The sequence below is a fragment of the Chrysochloris asiatica genome, unplaced genomic scaffold (genome assembly GCF_000296735.1).
Source record: "Chrysochloris asiatica unplaced genomic scaffold, ChrAsi1.0 scaffold00015, whole genome shotgun sequence".
Classification (NCBI taxonomy): Eukaryota; Metazoa; Chordata; class Mammalia; order Afrosoricida; family Chrysochloridae; genus Chrysochloris; species Chrysochloris asiatica.
Window position 1 is genome coordinate 1124956 of NW_006408533.1, and position 24486 is coordinate 1149441.

General features: G+C 41.2%; 1 protein-coding gene across 1 annotated transcript in view; it reads left to right on the forward strand.

The window, feature by feature from the left end:
- LAMA3 (laminin, alpha 3) overlaps positions 1-24486 on the forward strand; it is a 368228-nt gene that overhangs the window by 315470 nt on the left and 28272 nt on the right. The window contains exons 53-64 of the mRNA XM_006835121.1: positions 305-421; positions 507-686; positions 1797-1939; positions 7761-7931; positions 9521-9672; positions 9832-9994; positions 10778-10911; positions 11721-11865; positions 16882-17001; positions 17961-18097; positions 23663-23780; positions 24170-24310. Coding sequence (XP_006835184.1) covers positions 305-421; positions 507-686; positions 1797-1939; positions 7761-7931; positions 9521-9672; positions 9832-9994; positions 10778-10911; positions 11721-11865; positions 16882-17001; positions 17961-18097; positions 23663-23780; positions 24170-24310 — 1721 coding nt within the window. The remainder of the gene's footprint in view (positions 1-304; positions 422-506; positions 687-1796; positions 1940-7760; positions 7932-9520; positions 9673-9831; positions 9995-10777; positions 10912-11720; positions 11866-16881; positions 17002-17960; positions 18098-23662; positions 23781-24169; positions 24311-24486) is intronic.

Here is a 24486-nt window from a genome sequence, read left to right on the forward strand (position 1 = left end):
TCCTTCACTCAGCAGTCTTTGAACTTAGTAGAGTAGAAACTACGCCCTCCCCTAATTTATTTGCCCTCTTCCTTCCTTTGTGTGTATTTCCAAGGAGCCTGATAGCACATGGCTGTCGTGGTCTCCAAGTGCCGGCCCTGGAGATGTGGGTCTGGACCCACGGCAGTGGGCATCTAAGGAGTGAACACAAAGATGCAAGTCTTCTCAATGCTGTGCAGACTCTGGCTATTTCAGAAACCACAGATACGAATGGAGGATCACAATCCACAGAGTAATTGTGTCTTCATGCTTAATTTTATTTTAGAAATTGGTCCAGCCCTCAGCAACCTACAGGAAACACTGCAAATTGTGACTGCTCAGAAAGAGCAAATAGAGACCAATATCACTACTGTTCGTGATGATCTTCGCGGGATACAGAGAGGTCAGTGTTCCCCTAGCCCCTTGTACTTGGCTCCTTGGGTAGGAGATCTCAGCTGTGTACATCTCCTTTTTTGTGTGTGCAATAGACGACATCAACGATAAGATCAATAAAGCCAAGAGCATGGTCCAAAATGCCAATGACATCACAAGTCAGGTTCTGGATGGGCTCAGCCCCATTCAGACTGATGTGGAAAGAATTAAGGATACCTATGGGAGCACCCAGAGTGAAGACTTCAACAAGGCTCTGACTGATGCGGATAACTCAGGTATCAGCCGTTCGTGGACGAGAATGTATTCTCCATTGTTAGGGGTTTGGGGCGTGTCTTAATTCTTCCCTAGTAAAGTCTGATCACAGAAATTAAGACTAGCATCTAATTAGCATTGCATAATAAACCCTAGAGTCGTGTTGTTCTATTAGTTAAATTAATACCAGATAAGATATAGTTTTTTAATCAACTGATGATGTTGTTGATTTCCCCCCTTATAAATCAGTTGCTGTCGAGTTGGTTCTGACTTGTGGTGTGCCATGTGAGTTCAAGTATAACTGTGCTCCACAGGGTTTTCAATGGTTCATAGATTGCCATACCTTTCTTCCAAGGTGTCTCTGGGTGGACTTGAACCTGCAGCCGAGCACGTTAACAGTTTGCTAACAGTTTGTACTAGCCAGGAACTCGTTCCCCTTATAGAGTGGGAGTAAGGTCCTTGAGGACTCCTGGTGTGGCATTGAAGGTTAATGTGCTGGACTGCAAAGTCAGTTTGAACCACAAGGTCTGCAGTTCAAGCTCATCAGCTGCTCCTTGGAAACCCTATACAAAGTCGTTATGGGTCAGAACTGACTCAACGACAATTAACAACAACAAAAAAATAGGTCCTTGAATCATGAGGTATTAATATTATTTTATTACATTATATACATTATTAATATGATTGATATTAAGCATTGCAAACAGAGATTGGGGGGTTTGTGTGTGTTTCCCCCAAGTAGTGATTAAGGTTTATTACCTAGATTGCAGAATAAAATTCATGATAGATTTAGAAAAGATAGGACCTGATTCTGGTCCATTTTGTCCAAATAGTGGGACTCAAATATACCACTTAGCTCCTGTTAGTAAGAACACCTATTTTTGTTGTGTTAAGTGCTATTGAGTCAGTTCTGATTTATAGCGACCTTGTGTAGTAGAGTTTCCAAGGCTTTAAATATTCGTGGGAGCAGAAAGCTTCATCTTTCTCCTGCAAAGTGGCTGGCGGCTTGAACCATGGACCTTGTGGTTCACAGTCTAGTGCTTACCGTATGGAGCCACTGCGCTCCCAAGAGCATCTATATCTTACCTTTTTAAACTCATTTCTAAATTTCTGATTTCTAACTTCACCAACAGTAACAAAATTAACCAACAAACTACCAGATCTTTTGAGCAAGATTGAAAGTATCAACCAACAGTTGTTACCACTGGGAAACATCTCTGACAATGTGGACCGCATACGAGAACTAATTCAGCAGGCCAGAGATGCTGCAAACAAGGTGGGTATGCCCCCGCATGGGCAACCATCTAGGCTTGTTCTTTGATGTTACCACATTTACTGAACAAGGAAGGCATTTATTGACTCAAGAGTCAGTTGTCCTTCTTTGCTTAATTCTTTGGCTCCTTGAAATGTGGTAACTGATTTCCTCCTCTCATCCCTCAAAGGTGCCTATCACAATAATCCCCTAACTTTCCTGGTATGTCAGAGACCTGGAGCAGTTTCTTTCCACTGAGTTTTCACAAGCAGGAAGAGGGAGTTTGCTCCAGGCCCACTTGATAAATTGCTCTTGCAAGTTCAGATGAGGGATATGTGAGTAGAGTATGCTGCTGTGATACTGCACAACAGCTGCTTTCTCATTGTAACTTAGAGGTTGTAGAGTCTACCTTTATTGAGAATCTACCTTTGTTGAGAATCTACTTTTATTGAGAATGGAGGAATGGTTCCTGCCAACCCAGGCAATGTATGGAACTCAGCAATTCCCCATCATTGGAACACTGATTCGTCATCCTTCCTAATTTTAACCTGACATCATTTGCTTGAATTCCTGACACTCCTCTTATAATTTGTTTTGCTTAAAATGATGTCAACTAACTAACTTGTATTTCTCAATGGTTTCAATCCAACATCTTCTGGGATGTTTGGAAGAGTAAAGGGTTGGAAAGCCACGTCAGGTCCTTTGTACTCTGGAGTCAAGACTCTGTAGGACTTCTTCAGAGTCTCAGAATCTGCCCTTTCTTTTAGAAAAGAGATGTGCTTCCCAAATAAAACCTTTAGCAGGAAAACAAAGAACATAAGGCAGGGTTCAGAAGAAACTACCTGCTTCACGCCCATGTTGCATGTCGTTGTTGCTAGGTGACATTGAGTCAGTTTCAACACATAGTGACTCTATGTACAAAACAATGAAGCACGACTAACCGTGCACTGCCCCAATAATCATTGCTCTCTGTCTGAGCCCCCTGTTGCAGATACTATGTCAGTCCATCTCCTTGAGGGTCTTGCTCTTTTTTGCTGATCCTCTGCTACCAAGAATGATGTTCTTCTCCAGGGGCCAGTCCTTCCTAATAACAAAGTCTTACCATCCTCCTTCCTAAGGAATATTCTGGCTTTACTTCTTTCAAGACAGATTTGTTCATTCTTCTGGTAGTCCATGGCATATTTATTAGTCTTTGCCAGTTCCATGATTCAAAGGCATTAATGCTTCTTCAGTCTTCCAGCTTTCCTATGCATATGAGGTGACTGAAAATACCATGACTTGGGTTAGGTGCACCTTAGTTCTCTAAATGACATTTAAATTTTTAATACTTTCAAAAGGCCTTTCACAGCAGATACGCCCAATGCAATAATCCATTGCCTGATTTCCTAACTGCTGATTCCATAGGCATTGAGTGTGGATCCAAATGAAATGAAACCCTTAACAACTTTAATCTTTTCTCTATGGATTGTGATGTTGCTTATTGGTCAGTTGTGAGGATTTTTGTTTTCTTTATATAAAGTTGTAATTCATACTGATCGCTGCATCATCCATAAGTACTTCAGGTCCTCTTCACTTTCATCAAGTAAAGTTGTGTCATCTGCATATCTCGGGTTGCTCATGAGTTTTCCTCCAATCTTGAAACTGCATTCTTCTTCATAGTTCAGCTTCTCAGATTATTTGATCAACATGTAGATCAAATATGGTGAAAGGATACAACCCAGATATACAATGTTCCTGATTTTAGAAACCATTCATATCCCCTTGGTCCATGTACTGGTTCCACATAGCACAATTAGCTGTTTTGGAATGCTCTTCTTCACAGTGTGATCCATAATTTGTAATGTTCCTTTGCATAATCAGGAAAACATATATCAACATCTTTCTGGTATTCTCTGCTTCCATTCAAGATCCATCTAATAGCAACAATGATATCCCTCATTCCACATCATCCTCTGTTGAATATGGCTTGAATTTCTACCAATGACACTCATACCCATAAAAAACCCATTGCCATCAAATCAATTCCAACTTAAAGCAACCCCATGTGCGTCAGATTAGAACTGTGCTCCGTAGAGTTTTCAATGGCTGTGTTTGGGAAACAAATTGCTAGATCATTTTTCTGCAACACCACTGGGTATATTTGAACTTCAAACCTTTTAGTTAGTATTGTTGTTGTTGTTGTTAATTGCCATCAAGTTGGTTCTGACCCATAGTGACACTGTATAGGGTTTCCAAGGAGCAGCTGGTGGATTTGAACCATCAACCTACGGTTAGCAGTCCAGCGCTTATTCTACAGAGCCACACCAGGACTCTTTTTAGTTAGTGGTCAAGTGAAAACCATTTCTGCCCTTTAGGGTACGAATCAGGCTGTGAACCGCAAGATCAGCAGTTCGAAACTACCAGCGGTTCCGCGGGAGAAAGAGGAGACGTTCTGCTCCCGTAAAGATTTACAGCCTCAGAAACCCTGTGCAGGGTCGCTATGAGTCGGAACCGACTCCAAGGCACTTAACAACAACCACAAATACACATATAAACTTTATTAAAATAACAAATAAAAAGTAATATGTTTTCTAGCATTTGTCCTTTTATGTTCATTAAGTAATTCACCCCAGAAGAATTTGGTATGATTAAGAAAATGACATGCATTACAACAAGTTGAAGTCCTGGTGCACTGAAGGATAATGCACTGGGCCACAAGGTCAGTTTGAACCACAAGGTCAGTGGTTCAGACTTATAATTTGTTTGTTGTTGTTATTATGTGCCATGGAGTCGGTTCCGACTCATAGTGACCCTGCACAGGGTTTCCAAGGCTGTAAATCTTTATGGGAGCAGAAAGCCTCCTCTTTCTCCTATGTAACAGCTGGTAGTTTTGAACTGCTGACCTTAAGGTTTGCAGCCCAATTCATAACCACTAATTTCATCAATAGAGCTGAGTAAATAACAGTACCAACCTCAAGAGCTTATTAGAGTTAAATGAGCTAATGTGAAACCAGTGTCTGGCAAGCAGTAAGGTCCATGTAAGTAGAAAACGATCAAATTTAAAAGAAGAAACAAGGATGTTTGAAGTTTTCCTGGCACTCTCCAGTGCTGAGGGTGCAGAGAGGATTAAGTCCTGACCCTGAGTGCACGGCTCACTGGCTGCTGCAGAGGACAGCTAGGGGAGCAGACAGGCATGCTGAGAAGCTGGACAGAAGCATGTTCTGAGAGTCTTAGAAACACCCACATCTACCCTAGGAGGCTCAGAAGACTCCATATGAATAGGACTGAGAGACATGGACAAGAATGCCCATTGCAACATGGTTTATAACAACCAAAAAAGAAAATGGAAAAAAGCCAAGGGTCCATCAACACTTGAGTAATATTATGATACATTCATTAAAAAAAGAAAAAAACCCAGACAGCAGTAAAAGTGAATGAGCTGGAGCCACATGTGCCAACATGGATAAACCTAAACCAATGCTGAGCAAAGCAAGTAGAATATAGAAAACTGTTGTCATTTGTGTATCCAGATTTAAAAGACAGGAAAATGCTACTAGTAATAGACCACCCATCTGTCTGTTTATTGTATGTGACGTGGTGACTTGTTTGCTTCCTTGGTGCTAGAAATGATTCCACTAGTATGGCTACCACCAGCAGGCTCAGCCGTGGTGGACAAGCTTCAGCAGAGGTTCCAGACGAAGTCCGAATAGAAAGGAAGCCATGGTAATCTACTTCCAAAAGCTAGCATTGAAAACTCTATGGGTCACAACAGACGAGTGTTCAAGATAGTGCTAGAAGCTGAGCCCCCTAGGTTAGAAGGTAATACTACGTAACATCTGCCAAATGAACTCAAACATGTCAATGATTATGAAGACTGTATGGAAGCAGACAGCATTTCATTCTGCCACATATAAGGTCACAATGAGTCAGAGCCAACTTGATGGCATCTAACAAGAGCCCACCATAGGTAAATGCATACTTAGTAAAAACATTAAGGCCTTCGTGGGATTTCAACTCCAGAATAGTGCAGATCCCTGAGAAGGGAGAGCTGGACATGGGGACAAGGTGGGATATGCAAGGGGCTTCCACAATGTCCAACACAAGCCCACTACCATCAACTCAATTCCAACTCATAGTGGCCTGAGAGCACAGAGAAGACCTGCTTCGTAGCAGTTCTGAGAGCATCCATTTGCTTGACTCACTGCGGCACCAGGGCTCCTTTTCCAAAACGTCAGTGATGTTTCATTTCTTAAGATGGAGGATGGGTGGCTAGGTAGGCATATCCTGTAATCTTATTTTGTATGCTTGAAATATCTTCCTAATTAAAAAAAATTAAATGAATGAATAGGAGTTTGCCAGGTGACAAAACCCAGAAGGGCTTGCCAGGAAGCGTCTCAGAGATGTGGTTGTGTATTGTGGCGGGCAGAGGGCAAGTAGAAGAGAGAAAGATAAAATGTGCCTGTAAAGCAGGTGAGGGGACTCAGCCATCAGCAGGGCCTGCCCAAACGCCTTGGCATAAATCAAGACCCCTGATATCTATTTAAATTCTTGATACACAAAATGTAGCCTTGGTTAGTGTCGTTTTACAAGGGTTATTCTTTAGATTGTTGGAGAATGTTTCTTTTCTGTGATTTAGAGCAGACTTGCTTAAAACCTGGTCCACAGACCAGTGCTGGTCAGAGAATTTTTGTTAGTGGTCTGTGACAAGGGAACTATGAAAGCTGAAAGTCAGTGTTTAGAAACTTGTAATAATTTGAATTGTCCCAACATCCAACATGTCATTAGTGGACTGTATTTTGCACACTTTTAATTTTTCCTTTTTCTAGTAACTTCATTTTTCAGTTATTTATTTGTAATTTACAAACGTATTAGTCCATGATGGATTGGGAGGGAAAATGGTCCTTCAGCAAAGCATAATTGAAGACAAACTGGATGCTGCACTCCTTTTTAAGGATAGAGTGCTTGCAGTAAAAAATGTTACATGGCTCTGTAGGATAAAGCACTGGACTGGAAGGTCGTTTTGAACCACAAGACCAGTGGTTCATCAGCCACTCCTTGGAAACCCTATACTAGATTGCTGTGAGTCAGAACCGACTCAATAGCACTTAACAACAACAAGAAATTTAGTGTGGAAAAAATATTTTTGATACCTTACATCTCTTCCTTTGTGGTGCAGTGGGTTAAGTATTGTACTGCTAGGCACGAGTTGGCAGTTCAAACCCACCAGTTATTCAAAGGGAGAAAAATGAGGCAGTCTGCTTCAGTAAAAATTTACAGCCTCAGAAATCTATTCTCTGGGGTTACTATGAGTTAGAAACAATTTGACGGCAGTAGATTCGGTTTTTATTGTTTGCTTTTTACAGGTCTACTATAGGCTCTGGTAGCGTAGTGGTTACGAATCGGGCTGCGAACCTTAAGGTCAGCAGTTCGAAACTGCCAGCTGTTCCGCGGGAGAAAGATGAGGCTTTCTACTCCCGTAAAGATTTACACCCTCGGAAACCCTGTACAGGGTCGCTATGGGTCGGAACCGACTCGACGGCACTTAACAACAACAACAACAACACTATAGGCCAAATACCTTATGAAGTACTTTCAATACATATTAGCTTATCTATACATAAACTTTCTAGATTGCGTTAATATCATTAACCCAGAGAATTAAATGAATTTCTAAAGACCCCTGGCTAATAAACAGGAAGATCATGACTGCTTTAGGAGTTACTTCCCTTGCTCTTGATGACAACAACATGGGAAAGAGTGACTGCAGGTATAGACAGGTAAGACAGGCATCAGACAGTCACTATGACTTCTCTAAGCGCATTCACTTTCTTCACCCAAATGTTTAGCATCCTCTGTTAATCTGTAGGTTGCCATTCCCATGAGGTTCAATGGGAAGTCTGGAGTTGAAGTCCGACTGCCAAATGACCTGGAAGATTTGAAAGGATACACGTCTCTTTCCTTGTTTCTCCAAAGACCCGAATCACTAGAAACTGGGGGGACTGAGAACATGTTTGTGATGTACCTTGGGAATAAAGATGTAAGTATTTCTTGGAAGCTTCCTGTTTTTAAAGCAAAATATGTGTTATGAGACAGGAGCTTGCTTTCTCCTTCCTCCTCTCTCTCTGACGGCACAACATGTCCTTGCCACTGGCCCAGTTGGAAATCCCACCAAGTCAGAGCAGCACCTCAGGCTCTTTACTCCACCTCCTGTGGTGATTGCTCAGTCACTTGGGGCTAGTGACCACCTCTCCTCACCCTAGCAGGGTCCCACAGGGTCTGCCGCCATCTTCCTCCAAACACCCAGAGTCTCTATAGATGAGAAGTGAGGGAAATGAACAATCCAGACGAAACGCTGTTGCCCTGTCTCTTTAGAATCCTAAATCTGTGATACCACTACTATTATTGGTTTTGAATGGTTGGTTTTAGCTTTTAAAAAATACCCTTTTTGAGTTTTATTTGTGAAGAGCTAATCACTGATCAGGTTAGGATACATTGGCTGGACAAGAAATGTCTGAGACCGTTTTCACAATTCTGTCTGATTAGGAAATTGCTGACTGTTGTTTGTGAATGCTATATTTAAATATTCTTACTATGCCCATCATTATTAATTTGCCTTTGGGGCTTCAAGCATTGGTTCTTTAATTTTAGCTTTCTTAAGATACGACTTTTTGCCTGGTGTCATGACATATGCACTAACTTTATACCTTCCACACGTTTATATTGTGTGCTATTATGTACCACATTGGCTTTATGGTAAATCTGCATTAAGTTGTGCACATTCTAAGAGGTAAGAAAGGTACATGTGTAGCTGACCATGGCTATATAAGGTGCTGGGTCTGCAGGATCAACACTGGGCTGCAAACCAGAAGGTTGGCAGTTCAAACCCACCTATTGCTCCTTGGAAACCCTTTACAGGATTGCTATGAGTCTGAACTGACTCGATGGCACTTAACAACAACAATAGGTTGTAACAGTCATGCACAAAGTACTAAGAGAATGTTGTATAGTACCAAAATAATACTATGGTATAGTAAGCACTGTAGTATTCTGTATAGAAATGCCATTATATTGTCGTGTTGATAGTACTAGTATAGTTGGGGCTTATCTTCCTTATCAAACTAAAATCTACTGGACGTCGAAGCCCATATCTGCTTCATGATTGTGGTAGGTGGTTGACAAATGTTTGTAGAATGAGTGAAGGGGTAATAAATAAATGAGTTCACCATAACACAGGCAATAATGTCTCAACAAAATAAATAAAAGTATTGCCTTTTGGTCAATTCCAACTCATAGTTACTCTGTAGGACAGAACTGTCCAAGGATTTCAATCTTTGTAAAAGCAGACTGCTATATCTTTCTCCTGCAAATTGGCTGGTGGGTTTGAACTACCAACCTTTTGGTTAGCAGCCAGGTGCTTAATCACTGCACCATCAGGGCACCTCGTAAAGATGGCTCAGACATTCTCAATGAAGTGTTCTGTATAACTATAAAAGATGGCACCATATTTAGTTTGTCTGTCCAAAGGTCTGACGCATAAAATGTGTTGTTTGGAATGCATTCTCTTGGGATGGGAAATCAAGGGAAGTCAGTATATGAGATGCTCTGAGGTGACTGTTATGTCCCCAGGCCTCCAAGGACTACATTGGCATGGCAGTCATCAATGGTCAGCTCACGTGTATCTACAACCTTGGGGAACACGAGGCTGAGCTCCAAGTGGACCAGACCTTGACCGAGAGTGAGAATCAAGAGGCAGTTATGGACCGCGTGAAATTTCAGAGGTAAAATCTGACTAGTGTTGCTCTTCCTTAACCTGACGCACATGCCCAAGCTCTCTCATTTGTATGTGTTAATGAACCCCCTCATTAGTATTTTGTTTTAATTTCTTTCAGTATTCATTAATGGTTAGTATAACTTCATGCCATAATTTTATCTTACAGAATTTATCAGTTTGCAAGACTTAATTATACCAAAAAAGCCACATCCAATAAACCAGAAACATTCCAGTTCCATGACATGGAGAGTGGAAATAGTAACACGCTTCTCAACTTGGATCCTGATAATGTTGTGTTTTATGTTGGAGGTTACCCATCTGATTTTAGAGTAAGTGTAAATGCTATTTCACTGAGTGAAAATATTTAAATCTTAGTTGGTACAATGAATTAATGCCTCTGTTTTAATGATTATAGTTTCTAAGTGTGACTCAGAGTGACCCCTGTATAGAGTTTCCGAAGTGGTAGATATTGTGGGAGCAGAAAGCCTCATCTTTCTCCCATGGGGCAGCCGGTGGGCTTGTGGTTCGCAGTCTGGGGCTTATCCTACAGAACCACTGCACTTGCCATTTTAATGATTAATTATACATAAAATGGATTTAGCTGTATGTCCTTAAAGGATATCCAATGATGATAATTGTTGTTAGTTTCCACTGAATCAGCTCCAATACATAGTGACCTTGTGTACAGCAGAAGAAAGCACGACCCGGTTTTTTTCCATCCTCACAATTGTTCCTATGTTTGAGTTCATTTGTGTAGCCACTGTGTTAATCCATCTCATTGAGGATTCCTCTTTTTCATTGCCCATCTATAAAATAAAGCGCATTCTTATTGAGAGCTTCCTCTGTGCCCTGCACTGTACTAAGCTAGAGAATATTAGTTTAAATAAGTATCAATATCATTCCCATTTTACAGATGAGGAAATTATTATTCCCAAATTACAGACAGAGAAGTTTAATAACTTGCCCAAGGTCATACAGCTAGGGGATCTGACTCCAGGAATCACATTTCTTAGCCCTCATGCTATACTGATTGCTGAAAGTAATAGTTTCACTGTTTGTCAACTTTGTCATTGCCCTTTGATGTTTATTGATGATGTTGCTGTTGTTTTTAGCTTCCCAGAAGACTAAAATTTCCTCCTTACAAAGGTTGTATTGAGTTAGATGACCTCAATGAAAATGTTCTGAGCTTATACAACTTCAAAAAAACTTTCAATCTTAACACCACCGAAGTGGAGCCTTGCAGAAGGTGAGTAAAACCTGGGAACTAGTACTCTAGAGATTTGCGTCACTTGGCAGTGCTTTCACAAACAGCAAAGGGACCGCTGCGCTAATGTTGCTGGTTAGTTATCGTGGGCCAGTAGTTCTTGGACTGTGCTTGCATGCAACACTGGTTGTTCACCCTGAAACTTAACCAAGGCAGTACTTCCTTAGTTTGTATAAAATACGAAATTGATTGATAGAGTGCTATCATTTTTCTTTTAAAGAAACCTTTTTTAAATTTCTGAGTGTCTCCAAACACAAAATAGTCAATGTTAGATGGTCCTTGATTTAGGCACAGAATTATTTCTTCATTATAGAATTTTAAAAACTAGTGGTCCACAATGTACTCCATGACCTTCTAGATTCTCTGCCGCCTGGACCTGTTTGAAAATTGCTGCCTTGATCTCCTGACAGTTCCTACGGTTAAGACAACTTGAAATATCCTAATATGAGAATGACTGAGTATTCCTTATTCAGAATAAAATTGCATTCCAAGTTAATAATATCTTACATTTCAAGATGTTCAGCTGTTAGGCCATATCTCCCAAAGGGACTCTTGAATATTATAATTTTCAAGTGAGGGTTTGATTATAATATAGGAAGAGATCACATCCAGGAGTTATAGCTGAATATTTTGACATTTTAAAAATGTTTCATATTCTTTAACAAAGCTATGACAACTATATTACCTACCACTTCAGGTTTTTCAGAGACCAGCATCTTGTATTTAATTAGCACACTTGTGTGATGGGACTTGGCTACTGAGTTCTAACTTGTGGCATTTGATATTTACAGGAGAAATGAAGAGTCAGATAAAAATTATTTTGAAGGGACAGGTTATGCTCGAGTTTCAACTCAATCAAATGCTCCCTTCCCAACCTTTCTACAGACAATTCAAACAACTGTGGATAGAGGTTTGCTCTTCTTTGCAGAAAACAAGGTAATACATAATAAGCATCCAATACTACTAAATATGTCCGTTCCTTTTTAGCAATGTTGAGGGTAACTGAGTTGTTATAGCCAACCAACCAACTAGGTCTGGAAACAGTGTACAAATGTTACCAGCATCATTTCCCTTGGCCCAATTTATTTTCTTTCCATTTGCTGTGGATACATGTAATAAGGAAAATAATCATTAATTTGAGGACATGCCACAAAAATATGGGAGAAATCTTCCATTCCCCCATTTTATTCTCATTGTCCATTTTATTCTTTGAAAACTGCTGCTTGCCTGATAATCTACTTTGCCTTCTGCTTGTTCCAGATACTAGAGACTGTGACTTCTGATTTCCTGTTTGATTTCCTTCTTGGTCTGGGACTCACCAGTCTCTGTGGAATTACATCTTTATCAGGCTCATTCTCAATTTCCCACTACACCCAAGCTTCTCTGCTTTCAAACACCTGAGGTTCCTTGAATCCGTTTTTTTCATCCACTTGTTGAGCAAAGTCCAGAGCAATCATCAGCCCCATCTGCTGATAGATGGAGAGCTGGCGTGATGCTTGCTCAGGCTCCTTTATTGTTATTGTTAAAGTGCTGTTGGTTCCAACTCATAGCGACCCTGGATAGGGTTTCTGAGGAGCAGTTGGTGAGTTTGAACCACCAACCTTGAGGTTCAAACCGACCTTGAGGTCAAGTGCTTATCCTATGGTGCCATACCAGGACTCTTTTATACCTTCAAGGAACTCTAGTGGTATCGTGGGACATGTGTTGGGCTGTTAACCACAGGTCAGCACTTCTAATCCACCAGTTGCTACATGGGAGAACGATGAGACTCTTTGTCCCCATAAAGATTTACAGCCTTGGAAATCCTACATAGGGTCACTATGAGTCGGAATCGATTATAAGGCACACAGCCACCATCAACCGCTTTTATAGCTGCAAGGGACCTTGAGTCAAAAGCTTGTTCTCCTAAGTCATTATTATGGAAGACCCTAAAGGCTGCCCTTGGGTTAGGATTAGCCCCACATCTAAAAACCGAATAACACCAGCTCACTGAGAATAATGAGCCATCCTCATTAACAATTGAGCTATGCATCATTGTCTCTCATCTGCATACTAACCGTTTTAGGGAAGTATTCTTCTGATAGAAAGAGTATTTCTGATTCTTAGCGCACAAAAGCTATGAAATGCAGTACAAAAACAATTCATCCCCATGAGATCTCTGTTCTGAGAATGTGGGATTTATTTGAAGCTCGGGATTTTACCAGATCATTCTACCTGTGGGGATACAGGCTTGTTCTAACTCTTTCTGCATTGGTCTGGTCCCTTCAGGGAATCCCAAGACCCACCCAGTCCTGACGGCCTTAAAGAATGCGGAAACTTGTATCCTCAGGATTCCCAAGGCAAGACTGCTGGCAAGACAGTTCTTTTCCAAAATAAGGTCATGTTTGTGCTGCACTGTGGTGCTATAAGATCAGCACTAGACTCTGAACGACAAGGTCAGCAGTTCAAACCCACTAGCTGCTCCTCAGAAACCCTATACAAAGTTGCCATGAGTCGGAATGGACTCGACAGCACTTAATAACAACATCAACAACAAGAACCAGAAATACTATTTATATTAGAAGACTATTTCCCTGAAACTGTTAGTAGGCAGATGAGAGACAATAATGCATACATAGCACAGTTGTTACTGAGGCTGGCTTATTATTCTCAGTGAGCTGGTGTTAATCTGCTGTTTATGCATAAGGTTAACCCTGACTCCAGGGCAGGTTTAGGATGCAGATGAAGACCATTACCATTTGGATAAAGATGTTCACCCTAGCCTCCAGAGTTAGTTTCCTAATGCTGCTTAACAGCGATCCAGGTGTGTGGCTTTAAAGAACAGAAATTTATTTCTCACAATTCTGAATACAAAGAGTTCAAATCAGATGGATTCCTTCCCCAGATGTTCTTTGACTTATAAGTGATACTTGCATGGTGTCTATCCCCTCAAAGCTCCACCTTCCTCAGCCTCCACCCCTCTGTATATACCTCTATGTCTACTCTGCTCTTGTTATAAGCCACAAGTGATTAGGTTTAGGATACATCCTACACTGTTATGGCCTCATTAACATAACAAGGCTCTGATCCAAATGGAATTATATCTGTACGTAAGTATAGGAGGTTAGGGTTCCAACACATATTTTCAAGAATACAATTTAATGTGTATCAGAAACTCTGCAAAAGCAAAGTCTTCAAGTGCTATGTCAGAAATTCCTCAACTTATCTCTCCATTAAGGATATCATTTATTCAAGAATATGTCTTATACCTCAATGGAGATGCAAGAATGACCAAGACAAATATGATTCCTACTCTCAAAGACCTTATACTCTAGCAGGGGATGACAGATATTAAATAAAGCCATACTAGTTTATTTAGTGGGACTCCTGGTGTGGTGCTGTAGGATCAGCACTAGACTTCTAACCACAATGTCAAAAGTTCATACCCACCAGCTGCCCCTCAGAAACCCTATCCAGAGTCACTGTGAGTTGGAACCGACTCGAGGGCACAACAGCAACAGTTACTTAGCTAATTCCTCACAAATGTGATGAGCAGTGTAGAGGAGAAGTTTAAGGTGGAGCGGGTATGTACAGCATCAAAAACTCTTGTGAAAAGGATGTTTCATCTGAATTGTTGTTATTGTCGTTAATGCCAGTTTTGACTCATAGTGATACTGTATAGGGTTTCCAAGGAGTGGCTGGCTAGTTTGAACCACCAGCCTTGTGGTTCCCACCAACCTTTCGGTCCAGTGCTTTATCCCACAGCACCACACCAGGACAGCACAATTGAAAACATCATATGAAGGGGACAGGGCCAATGAGTGCTGTAGACAGTGGGTGTGGTGTGATGAAGGCCTGGTAGTGGACAGGATAGGAGCAGCCAGGACTGAGATGGAGCAGGAGAGCCAGAGGAGCTGCTGAGGAATGAAGCGAAGAAAGATCAGGACCTCAGAGCATCTGCAGGGGATTTCAGATTTTATCCTAAAAACAAGGGAAAATAACATGCTGACACTGGCAGTTTGGGAGGCCACTCTGAAATTCAGAGGGCCAGAGTGGACTTGGGGAGAACAGGTTACGATCACTTTGCAGAATATCAAAACTAGACTTGTGGCTACAACATACACACAAACACACAAACTAAAATCACCCCTTCCCATTGAGCTGATCCCAACTCCTGGTGATGTTGTGTGTTACAGATTAGAAATGTTCCACAGGTGTATGGGGTTTTGTTGTTTGTTTTCTGTAAACTTTACTGAAGCAGATTACCAGGACTTTCTTCAGCAGTGTGGCTGGGGGCGATTCTTATCACGACCTTTAGCTTAGTAGTCAAGCACAAACTGTGTGTGCCACTAGGGACCTGTAGCTGAGACTAAGTGGGATAAATGGAGAGAGAGTTAAGAGATGCTAGAATAACCAGGATGGGAGAGATAGAAGGTTCAAGAATGCCTTCCAGATGTGCAGCTTGCTCCAAGAGGTGGTTAGAGGCAAGAGGGATGACTTGCAGGCAAAAGGGAGGTATGGAGATCATCAGTTTCACTAGAGGTATTCTGAATTCGATATATCTGTGCATCATGCAAGTAGTAACAACCAGGTAATTGGATAGGAAGACCTGCCCCTGAAAAGACTACTCCAGACATAAGAAACACTTCTGGGCTTCCTCAGTAACACCAGTGCTGACTAATGGTGACCCCATTAGTGTCAGAATAGAACTGTGCCCCATAGAGTTTACAAAAGCTGATGGTTCTTCTGAGGAGTGTCTAGGTCCACTTGACCTTCACTGTGCAGCCGAGCGTGTTCCCACTTTGCACTTCCCAGAGACTCCTGGGCTTTGCTAGCCCACCTCAACTAGAGCTACTGGAGCAGGTAAGGAAAAGATGTCCTGTGAGGGATCCCGCCCTGGCTGCCTTTTTCCAAGCTTATTATTGATGGGTTGAACAGAATAATAAGAGTTGTTGTTGTTAAGTGTCATCGAGTCAGTTCCGACTCATACTGACCCTGTAAAGGGTTTCCAAGGAGCAGCTAGTGGGTTTATACCACCCACCTTGCAGTTCAAACAGAACTTTCAGTCTAGTACTTATCCTACAGTGCCATACTAGGAGTCCAATAATGATAATGTGGTTATTGTTGTTAAGTGCCATCGAATCAGTTCCGACTCATAGAGATCCTGTATAGGGTTTCTGAGGAGCGTCTGGTGAGTTTGAACAACCGAATTTGCAGTCTAATGCTTATCCTAACTACAGCGCCACACAAGACCTCCAATAATGGTAATAGCTGGCATTGATTGTGTATTTCCTGGTAGTCCAGTGGGTTAAGTATTGGACTGCTAACCTAAAGGATAGCAATTCAAACCTACCTACCACCATTCCATGGGAGAAAGATGAGGCTACCTGTTTGTGTAAAGGTTTAGGCTCAGAAGCCCTGTGGAGCAATTCTACTTTGTCCTGGAACGCCACTGTGAGTCAGAATGGACTCCATGGCTGTGGGATTTTGGGGTTCTGTATGCCAAGGACTGAGCGTGATGTTAACAATGACATAATATCATAGTATTTAACTATCATAACCATTCTGTGAATTATATGTTGGCGCTACAGGATAATGTGCTTAACCGCAAGGTCAGTTTGAGTCACAAGGGCAGTGGTTCAAACCCACCAACCACTCCTCTGAAACCCTATTATAGGGTCGCTATAAGTCAGTGCATCTCAATGGCATTTAATAACAACAACTTCGGTTGAGTTGACTCTGATTCATAGCAACCCTATTTAGGGTTTCTGAGACTAAATCTTTACAAGAACAAACAGCTTCATATTTTCCCTGTAGAGCAACTGGTGGCTTGAACTGCCCACCTTATAGTTAGCTGTCCAAACCCTAAACCACAGTGCCAGAGCTTGTTATATCCTTTAGCAAATGAGGCCACTGAACCAGAGCCCTTTAGAACTTGAGGGTCTACTCATCACCTCCTTTGTCTCCTTCTAGGACCACTACATCTCTCTGAATGTAGAAGATGGCAAACTTCTGCTGCGATACAAGCTGGATTCACAGCCACCAGAAGAAGGAAGAAGCAAAGACCCCATCAACGATGGGACAGATCATACAGTAAATCCTTTTGATCTGTTTTCTTGAACTGCAAAATGTCCTTCCAACCAAACCAAACTGCCACTAAGTTGATTTTAACTCGTAGCGCGGCTCTGTATAGCGTTTCCAAGGTTGTAAATCTTTACAGGAGCAGAAAGTCTTATCTTTCTCCAGCACAGCAGCTGGTTGGTTTGAACTGCTGACATTGCAGTTCCCAATCCTGTGACACCACCAATGCTCCCTAGAATGCCCTCATGTTATTAAGTGCTGTCGAATTGATTCCAACTCATAATGACCCTGTGTAGGATTTCTGAGGCTATAAATCTTTGCAGGAGAAAAAAGCTTCTCCCACTGAACGGCTGGTGGAGTGGTTCAGTGCTTGTCCAACAGGGCCCCCACCCTCCCCAAAATGCCCTTGTTGTTGTTAAGTGCCTTCCAGTCAATTCTGACTCTTAGTGACCCTGTACAGGGTTTCCAAAGAGTGGCTAGTGGGTTTGAGCTGTCGACCTTGTGGTTCAAACTGACCTTTCAGTCCAGTGCTTTATCCTGTAGCACTACACCAAAATGCCCTTAGTCTTTAAAAATTAAGTCAGTACAAAAAGAATGTTTTCTGTACTATAAGATAAACTTACTGCTATTAACTGAGGGACACATCCTTTTGAAATTTGAAAATTTAAGCATATAATATATATATGCATATATGAGTGTGTGTAGATAGATAGATAGATAGATAGATAGATAGATAGATAGATAGAGATAGATAGAGTTATATATCATCTATAAAATGCAATTGGTTTCAAATACAAGCATTCCTATGAAAATGTTTGGTATCATCTTTTATCCCAAAGTGCTATTGCTCAGGTCTTTCTACTATATATAGGAATGAATCTGAAGAAAAACAAACAAAGACATCTGAATCTTTGTAAATAGGACTTCTGTCATTTCCTGTTGCTTGCTGATTCATCTCTCATTTATTTTAGATTCGGATAAACTTTTCAAAAGTCCGAAAAACTGTGTTTGTGAATGTGAATGCTCTGAACTTTATCAGAGTTGAAGGTGAAATCTTTGATTTCAACACATACTATCTGGGTGGAATTCCAATTTCACTCAGGGAAAGGTAAGGGGCTAAGGGTAAATTCCAATTTCACTCAGGGAAAAGTAAGGGGCTAAGGGTAAAAACCAACAACAACAATAAAACCCAAGCAGATTGCCTATCTTAGCGCTGCAATTGCTTCTGATCTAGCCAATCTACCATTTTTTAAATTTGGGAACAAAGAGCCAACTTTTCAGTATTCATGGTGTTTCCCAACAGATTACAGCAGACTGTAAATACTAGATAATTAGAGTCGCCACTTGGAAGGGGGTGAACTGTGTATTACTTCCATTTTCATTCTTGGGAGGAGAAAACCCACAAAGAATACAAGGAGTGGTAAGAATGCTGCCAAGAAGAATGGAGGCTGTGGCCTTGGAGAGTGCAGGCAGTTCCTGGGACTTCCCATCAGCAGTGGGCAAGGAAAGCTGGGCTCACTGCCTTTGGAAAGTTTCTCCTAGAATGGGAGACCCATGATGTCCCCTTGGCCTCTATCACTTGCCCCTTATGTGGTGTGAGCAAGGGATCAATGCATAACTATGGATTAATGAACATATAAATTAATTAAAGTAATTGGAACCGCAAACAGTAAAGATTAATTTGAATTACAAAAGAAGAAAACAACACTTTGAGAGTGTACTTAAGAGTAACTTTTACAGTTTGTTAATTTGCATTTGTTCTCCAAAAAGACAGCCATGGCTTGGTGGGAAGAGGATACTTCATAATCAAGCCAAGTGCCTCCCTGGATATTTCACTGTGATTCCTGTTGTATGAGATCTGACACTGTCTAATTATGTTTTCTATGATTCTTCAAGAATTCTTATACTTTGAGGCATTTGACTGAAATTCGTAAGAATTCTCTAATCTTTGTTTCTTGTGGCACTAGAGGTCCGGTGATAGAATTGTTGCCTTCCATGAGGAAGACCTAGGTTCAGTTCCTGGACAATTCACTTCAGACACAGTTGCTATTTATTCACCAGCCGGGAGGCTTGTGTGTCACCCCGATCCTGAGCAGGCTTTAAGAGCTTTCAGACTAAGACAGACTAGGGAGAGTGGCCTAGTGATCTGCTTCTGAAAATCAGCCACTGCATCAACACAGTCCAGTCCTAAATCAATCATGAGATGGTATGGGATTGGACAGTGTTTTGTTCCATCCATTGTACATGAGACATCAGGAGTGATTCGATGGCAGCTAATAACTTTCATTTCAAAACACTCTAGGTTGTCCCCAGACAAAAATGCTGAGGGGAATGCACTGAGCACTTTAATGGAATTGGGGGGAGGATATCTTTATGCCATAGACTCTTTAAGGTGAAAAGGACCTTGCAGATCAAGATTATGTATCCCCTGCATTTAAAGATGAAGCTATTGAAAGCCTAGGAGATGACCTGACCTATTAATGCTAAATAGCAATGCAATCTTGGATAGCTTGTTACTTACTGTCAACAATCTTGATTTTATTCAGTTAAAACCAAGCAAAAAAAAATCCATTGCTTTCAAGTCGATTCCTACTCAGAATGGGTTTCCATGGCTTTAAATCTTCACAGAAGCAGACATCCACATTTTTATTCTGTGGAGCACCTAGTGGGTTCAAACTCTACCAACCTTTCTGTTAGCATCTTAGTGTTTAATCACCATGACATTGAGTTCCTTTTTATTCCATCAAGTAAAGTAGAGTAATTTAGGATAGTCAGTACTCCTGTGTACAGGTAAGGGTTATTGTTTGTTGATTGTATTGAGTGTCTAATGAACAGTGTGACAAGTGTCAGGAATACAGTGATGAGCAGGGCAGAGCTAAAGAAGGGAGGAGGAGGAACCCGCACAAAGTAGAGAGTGAGGTGTGCTTGGTAGCTGAGCGGGATCCCCTGGCTAGACCTTGAGAGATACTAGCTCTTCAATAGAGGTGAAGAGCCAAGAGATAGAGAAAATGGGAAGCCTTCAAAGAACTGACTATATATACTGGGAATCAAGCAGGGATGTGACCTGGGGTTGGTGCCTGGGGCCAGGCCACAGAGGAGCTTCAATGTCACAGCGCTAAACAACAACAGTATAAGACCCACAGAAAGAGATGTGAATGCCAATCAAAAGTGATTTGCAAGAAAGGGTAGTTAGTGAGACCCAAAGGAAATGGGAATGAGTTTTGGCTCAGCCACAAAATAGCTGTGGGACTTCGGGTAAAGGCAACACTCAACCTTTCTTTTCCTTTTATCTTGATCCATTAAAGAAATACCAAACATATTGCTATTAAGTCAATTCTGACTTACAGCAATCCTATAGAACGGAGTAGAACTGCTCCCATATGTTCTCATAATGCTATAGTTATATAAAAGCAGATTGCTAAAAAATAAGCAGATTGCTTCTTGTTTCCACAGAGTGGCTAATGGGTTAGCAGTCAAGCACTTAAACACTGTGCCACCAGGCCTCTCTTTATGTATATATGTATATGTGTGTGTTGTGTGTTGTTGTTAAGTGCTGTGAAATCAGTTCTGACTCATAGTGACCTTGTATAGGGTTTCCCAGGAAAGACTGGTGGATTTGAACTGTCAACCTTGCTATTAGCAGTCTTGATATTTTATTTAACTGACAAGAACATGGAAATGCAGGAGACAGAGGACAATCAAAATATTTCACTGTCATTTTACTACCTAGAAAATAAAATGTAGAACAACGTTCTGATATGACAAGGCTTCAAAAAGTTCTTGGAGAAAGAGAAGTAAAAGGTAATGGAATTTTTTCATGAACTTCTTGAGGCCTCTTTGTCTTTCTGACCCTGCTTCATTTCTTTGATGGCAACTGGTAGCGTAGTGGTTACGAATTGGGCTGCTAACCTCAAGGTCAGCAGTTCGAAACTACCAGCCATTCTGCCGGAAAAAGATGAGGCTTTCTGCTCCCATAAAGATTTATAGCCTCAGAAACCTGTACAGAGTCACTTGGAACCAACTCCACGGTACTTAACAACAACAATCTAATCTCCTAGAGTGGTTGTAAGAATTCAAAGTGGACAAAGGGAGCATAGTGTTCAGCATATGGAAAAGTGTTCAGATAAATGTCTGAAGAAATTCTCCTGCAAACAGTTGTTGAGGGAATGGAATAATCAATGAAAAGTGCATACAAGTTTCTTGCACAAAATATGTGCGCCATCTCTGTTCGCTTCCTGTCTTTCCACTTGTCTCTCATGTTCCTCTTCCTCCAACCAACACACTGTAATAGGAAGAAGGCTCTCAGAGAGAGTGATTTGGCCCTAATACCTCTTGAAATCTAAGAGAGAGTGAGTCTAAAAATATTTGTAAATCATCACATTCCAGAAATTAAAATGATCTTTCCTCATCTTCTGAGGCAGAACCCATCTTTACAAAATAACTAAGCTCATGCTGCAATGCTGGTGAGCACTCATTTCTGCCTTTTCCTTTCAGTGAAATTTAATTTTATACATATGACCTGTAGTTCAGCTGTTTTCTAATAGGTAAAAATAAATGCAGTCACTTTTCAATTTAGAAAACCAAGCTGCCTTAGGGATTAAGATAAGATTAAAATTAAGATAAGAGCAACTTTGGCATTTTTTTAGTAACCGTTTATTTAAGAAACCCAAATATTGGCCTGGATCTCAATCAGTCCATGTATATTATTGCTTTATGTAAATTCAACTCCAGACAGACCCAAAAGTCAGATCAAAGGGCACATGCCAATGCAGCTAGCTATCTATGAACAGCTGCCTTAGAAACAGCTCTCATTATATCTGTTGTTTGTTGTTATTAAGTGCCTTTGAGTCGTTTCCAACTCATAGCGACCTTGTATACGGTTTCCAAGGAACAGCTGGTAGATTTGAACCACTGACCCTGCAGTTCAGTGCTTATCCTATAGTGGTACACTAGGACTCCCTAATTATAATAATAAGCTGTCGTGGTGGTTAAGTACCATGGAGTCAGTTCTGACTCATAGCGACCTTGTACAGGGTTTCCGAGGCTGTAAATCTTTACAGGAGTAGAAAGCCTCATCTTTCTCCCGCAGAACAGCTGGTAGTTTCGAACTGCTGACCATGAGATTAGCAGTCTGATTCATAACCACTACATAACCAGAGCTCCTTAACATTGGATAAAAAAAAATCCACTGCTTTTAAGTCAGTTCCAACACATAATGGCCCTGTAGGACAGAGTAGAACTGCCCCATTGGGTTTCCAAAGCTATAAATCTTTATAAAGCAGACTGCCACATCGTTCTCCTGAGGAGTGGGTTTGAAGGGCCAACCTTATGGTTATGTCAAGGACCAGGATGCCTTTATATGGGAGTTGGTCCAACTATCTCCCACTAAACTATCTCCCTGTAGTGCAAATGGTTAAAGTGCATGGCTGCCAACCAAAAGGTTGGCAATTAGAACCTACCCAGAGGCTCTGAGGAGAAAGAGCTAGCAATCTGTTCCTATAAAGATTACAGCCAAGAAGACCCTGTGGGCTGTTCTAGACTGTCACATGGGTCACTGTGAGTCAGACTAGACACCACAGCAGCTGACAACAGCCCACAGACTCTCCCACTGAGTTCTTACTCTGCACCAGTTACTTACATTAACTCATTTATATTTGCAACAACCCTACGGACAGATAGACGTGTTCTGAGGAAGATGTAGAACTGAGGAAATAGAGGCCCAGAGCATTTAAATAGCCTGGTCAAGGTCGCCCAGCCCTCAGGTACCTGGCTCCAGAGCCCACAGTTCCTCAGCAGCACACCCTTGGCTCTCAAGATCTTGCTAACCCCTTCTGAGAGCTCAGTACCCCATACCAGGCACCACCCTTAGCACTTCGTGTGCATTCATTTGTTTAATCCTCAAACAACCCGTCATTCAGTGTTAAATAACTTGGCCAAGTTGTACAATTAGGAGGTAGCGTTGAAACCCAGCCAATCCCTGCAGTTTACCTATGGTCTGCATTGTTTCAGTTTGGCACTAATGAAATGCAATGCCATATTTTTCTTAGTTTAATAGAACCCAAAGTAACAGTTTGTTTCATTTGAGTTTGCAGTGGCTACTTGAAAAGTAGATTCCCCCCCCACACACACACACACAAAAGAGGAAGTTTTATACAGCATTCCTGTTGTTGTTGTTAAGTGTCGTCTGTCAAGTATGTTCCTACCTTGTATAAGCTTTCCAAAGAGAGGCTGGTGGGTTTGCACCACCTACCTTGTGATTAGCAGCCCAGTGCTTGGCTCTAATAAATTACCTATTAGTTATGCTTCTGATTGATGATGTGTTGCCCTGACTTCAGGGTGGAGGGGTGGGGGAGCAACTCTACATACTGTGCATCTTCTGTATCTTGTACCTTTTGTGGACACTGGTCATTCTTGAGTTACCTACTGACATTATTGTCTGCATTTTTAAAGCTGACAATGTATGATCACACAAAAAGGAAGATTATCCCTTTTAGTGTCGGGTCATGGGACATCTACCCATCCCGGCAGCAGTATAGGAATCTCAGGAGAACCCTAACCATACAATATGTACTAGTTAGTGACTAGAAAGTAGTCAAAGGTGCAGTGTGTTACAGCTCAGAGACTAAGGAAAGCCTAGTCTAATACAGCTCTTCCTTTTTGTATCCCTAATCAGGTTCAACATTTCTACACCTGCTTTCCGAGGTTGCATGAAAAATCTGAAGAAAACGAGCGGTGTTGTTAGGTTGAATGATACTGTGGGGGTGACAAAAAAGTGCTCAGAAGACTGGAAGGTGAGTGAAGAGTTCTCCATGAATATGCTGCAGAATGCAGAGCTTCGCATAGGTGGGCTTCTCAACCAACCCATCTCTGGTCTTCAATAACATATCAACTTCTGACTGTTTTTTGTTTCTGGTAGCATAGAGTAAAATGGACTAAATACTTGCAAGATCTAGAACCTCTACAGACTTACACAATAACTTTGCAAGAATGTAAAGAAACCAATCATACATACAACACTGAGTGATTGGTAATTTATCATGCAGTAAAGTAAATTTTACTTCTTCCTGAGGCAATATACATCACATTGATTAGTTCTAGTGTAGTGATATGGGTTAAGACATGGTATTTCAGTCACAAAGTCATTAACATGCCAGTAATTTTCTCCATGTTTGCATTTCAGCTTGTGCGATCGGCCTCTTTCTCCAGAGGAGGGCAATTGAGTTTCAGCAATTTGGACCTCCCATTGCCAAACAACTTCCAGGTCTCATTCGGGTTTCAGACCTTTCAACCCAGTGGCATATTGTTAAATCATCAAACACGGGTATGAAATACTGCATTAATATTGAACAAGATTCAAACTTAAATCAAAGTCTGATGTCAAAGACAGTAGAGATATTAGAAGGTAAATTAGTTGGGCATTTTATCATCATCATATCCCAAATACTATTATATGCAAGGGTGAGTAAAAATGTTTTGCTACTGGAGTTCCAGTTCATA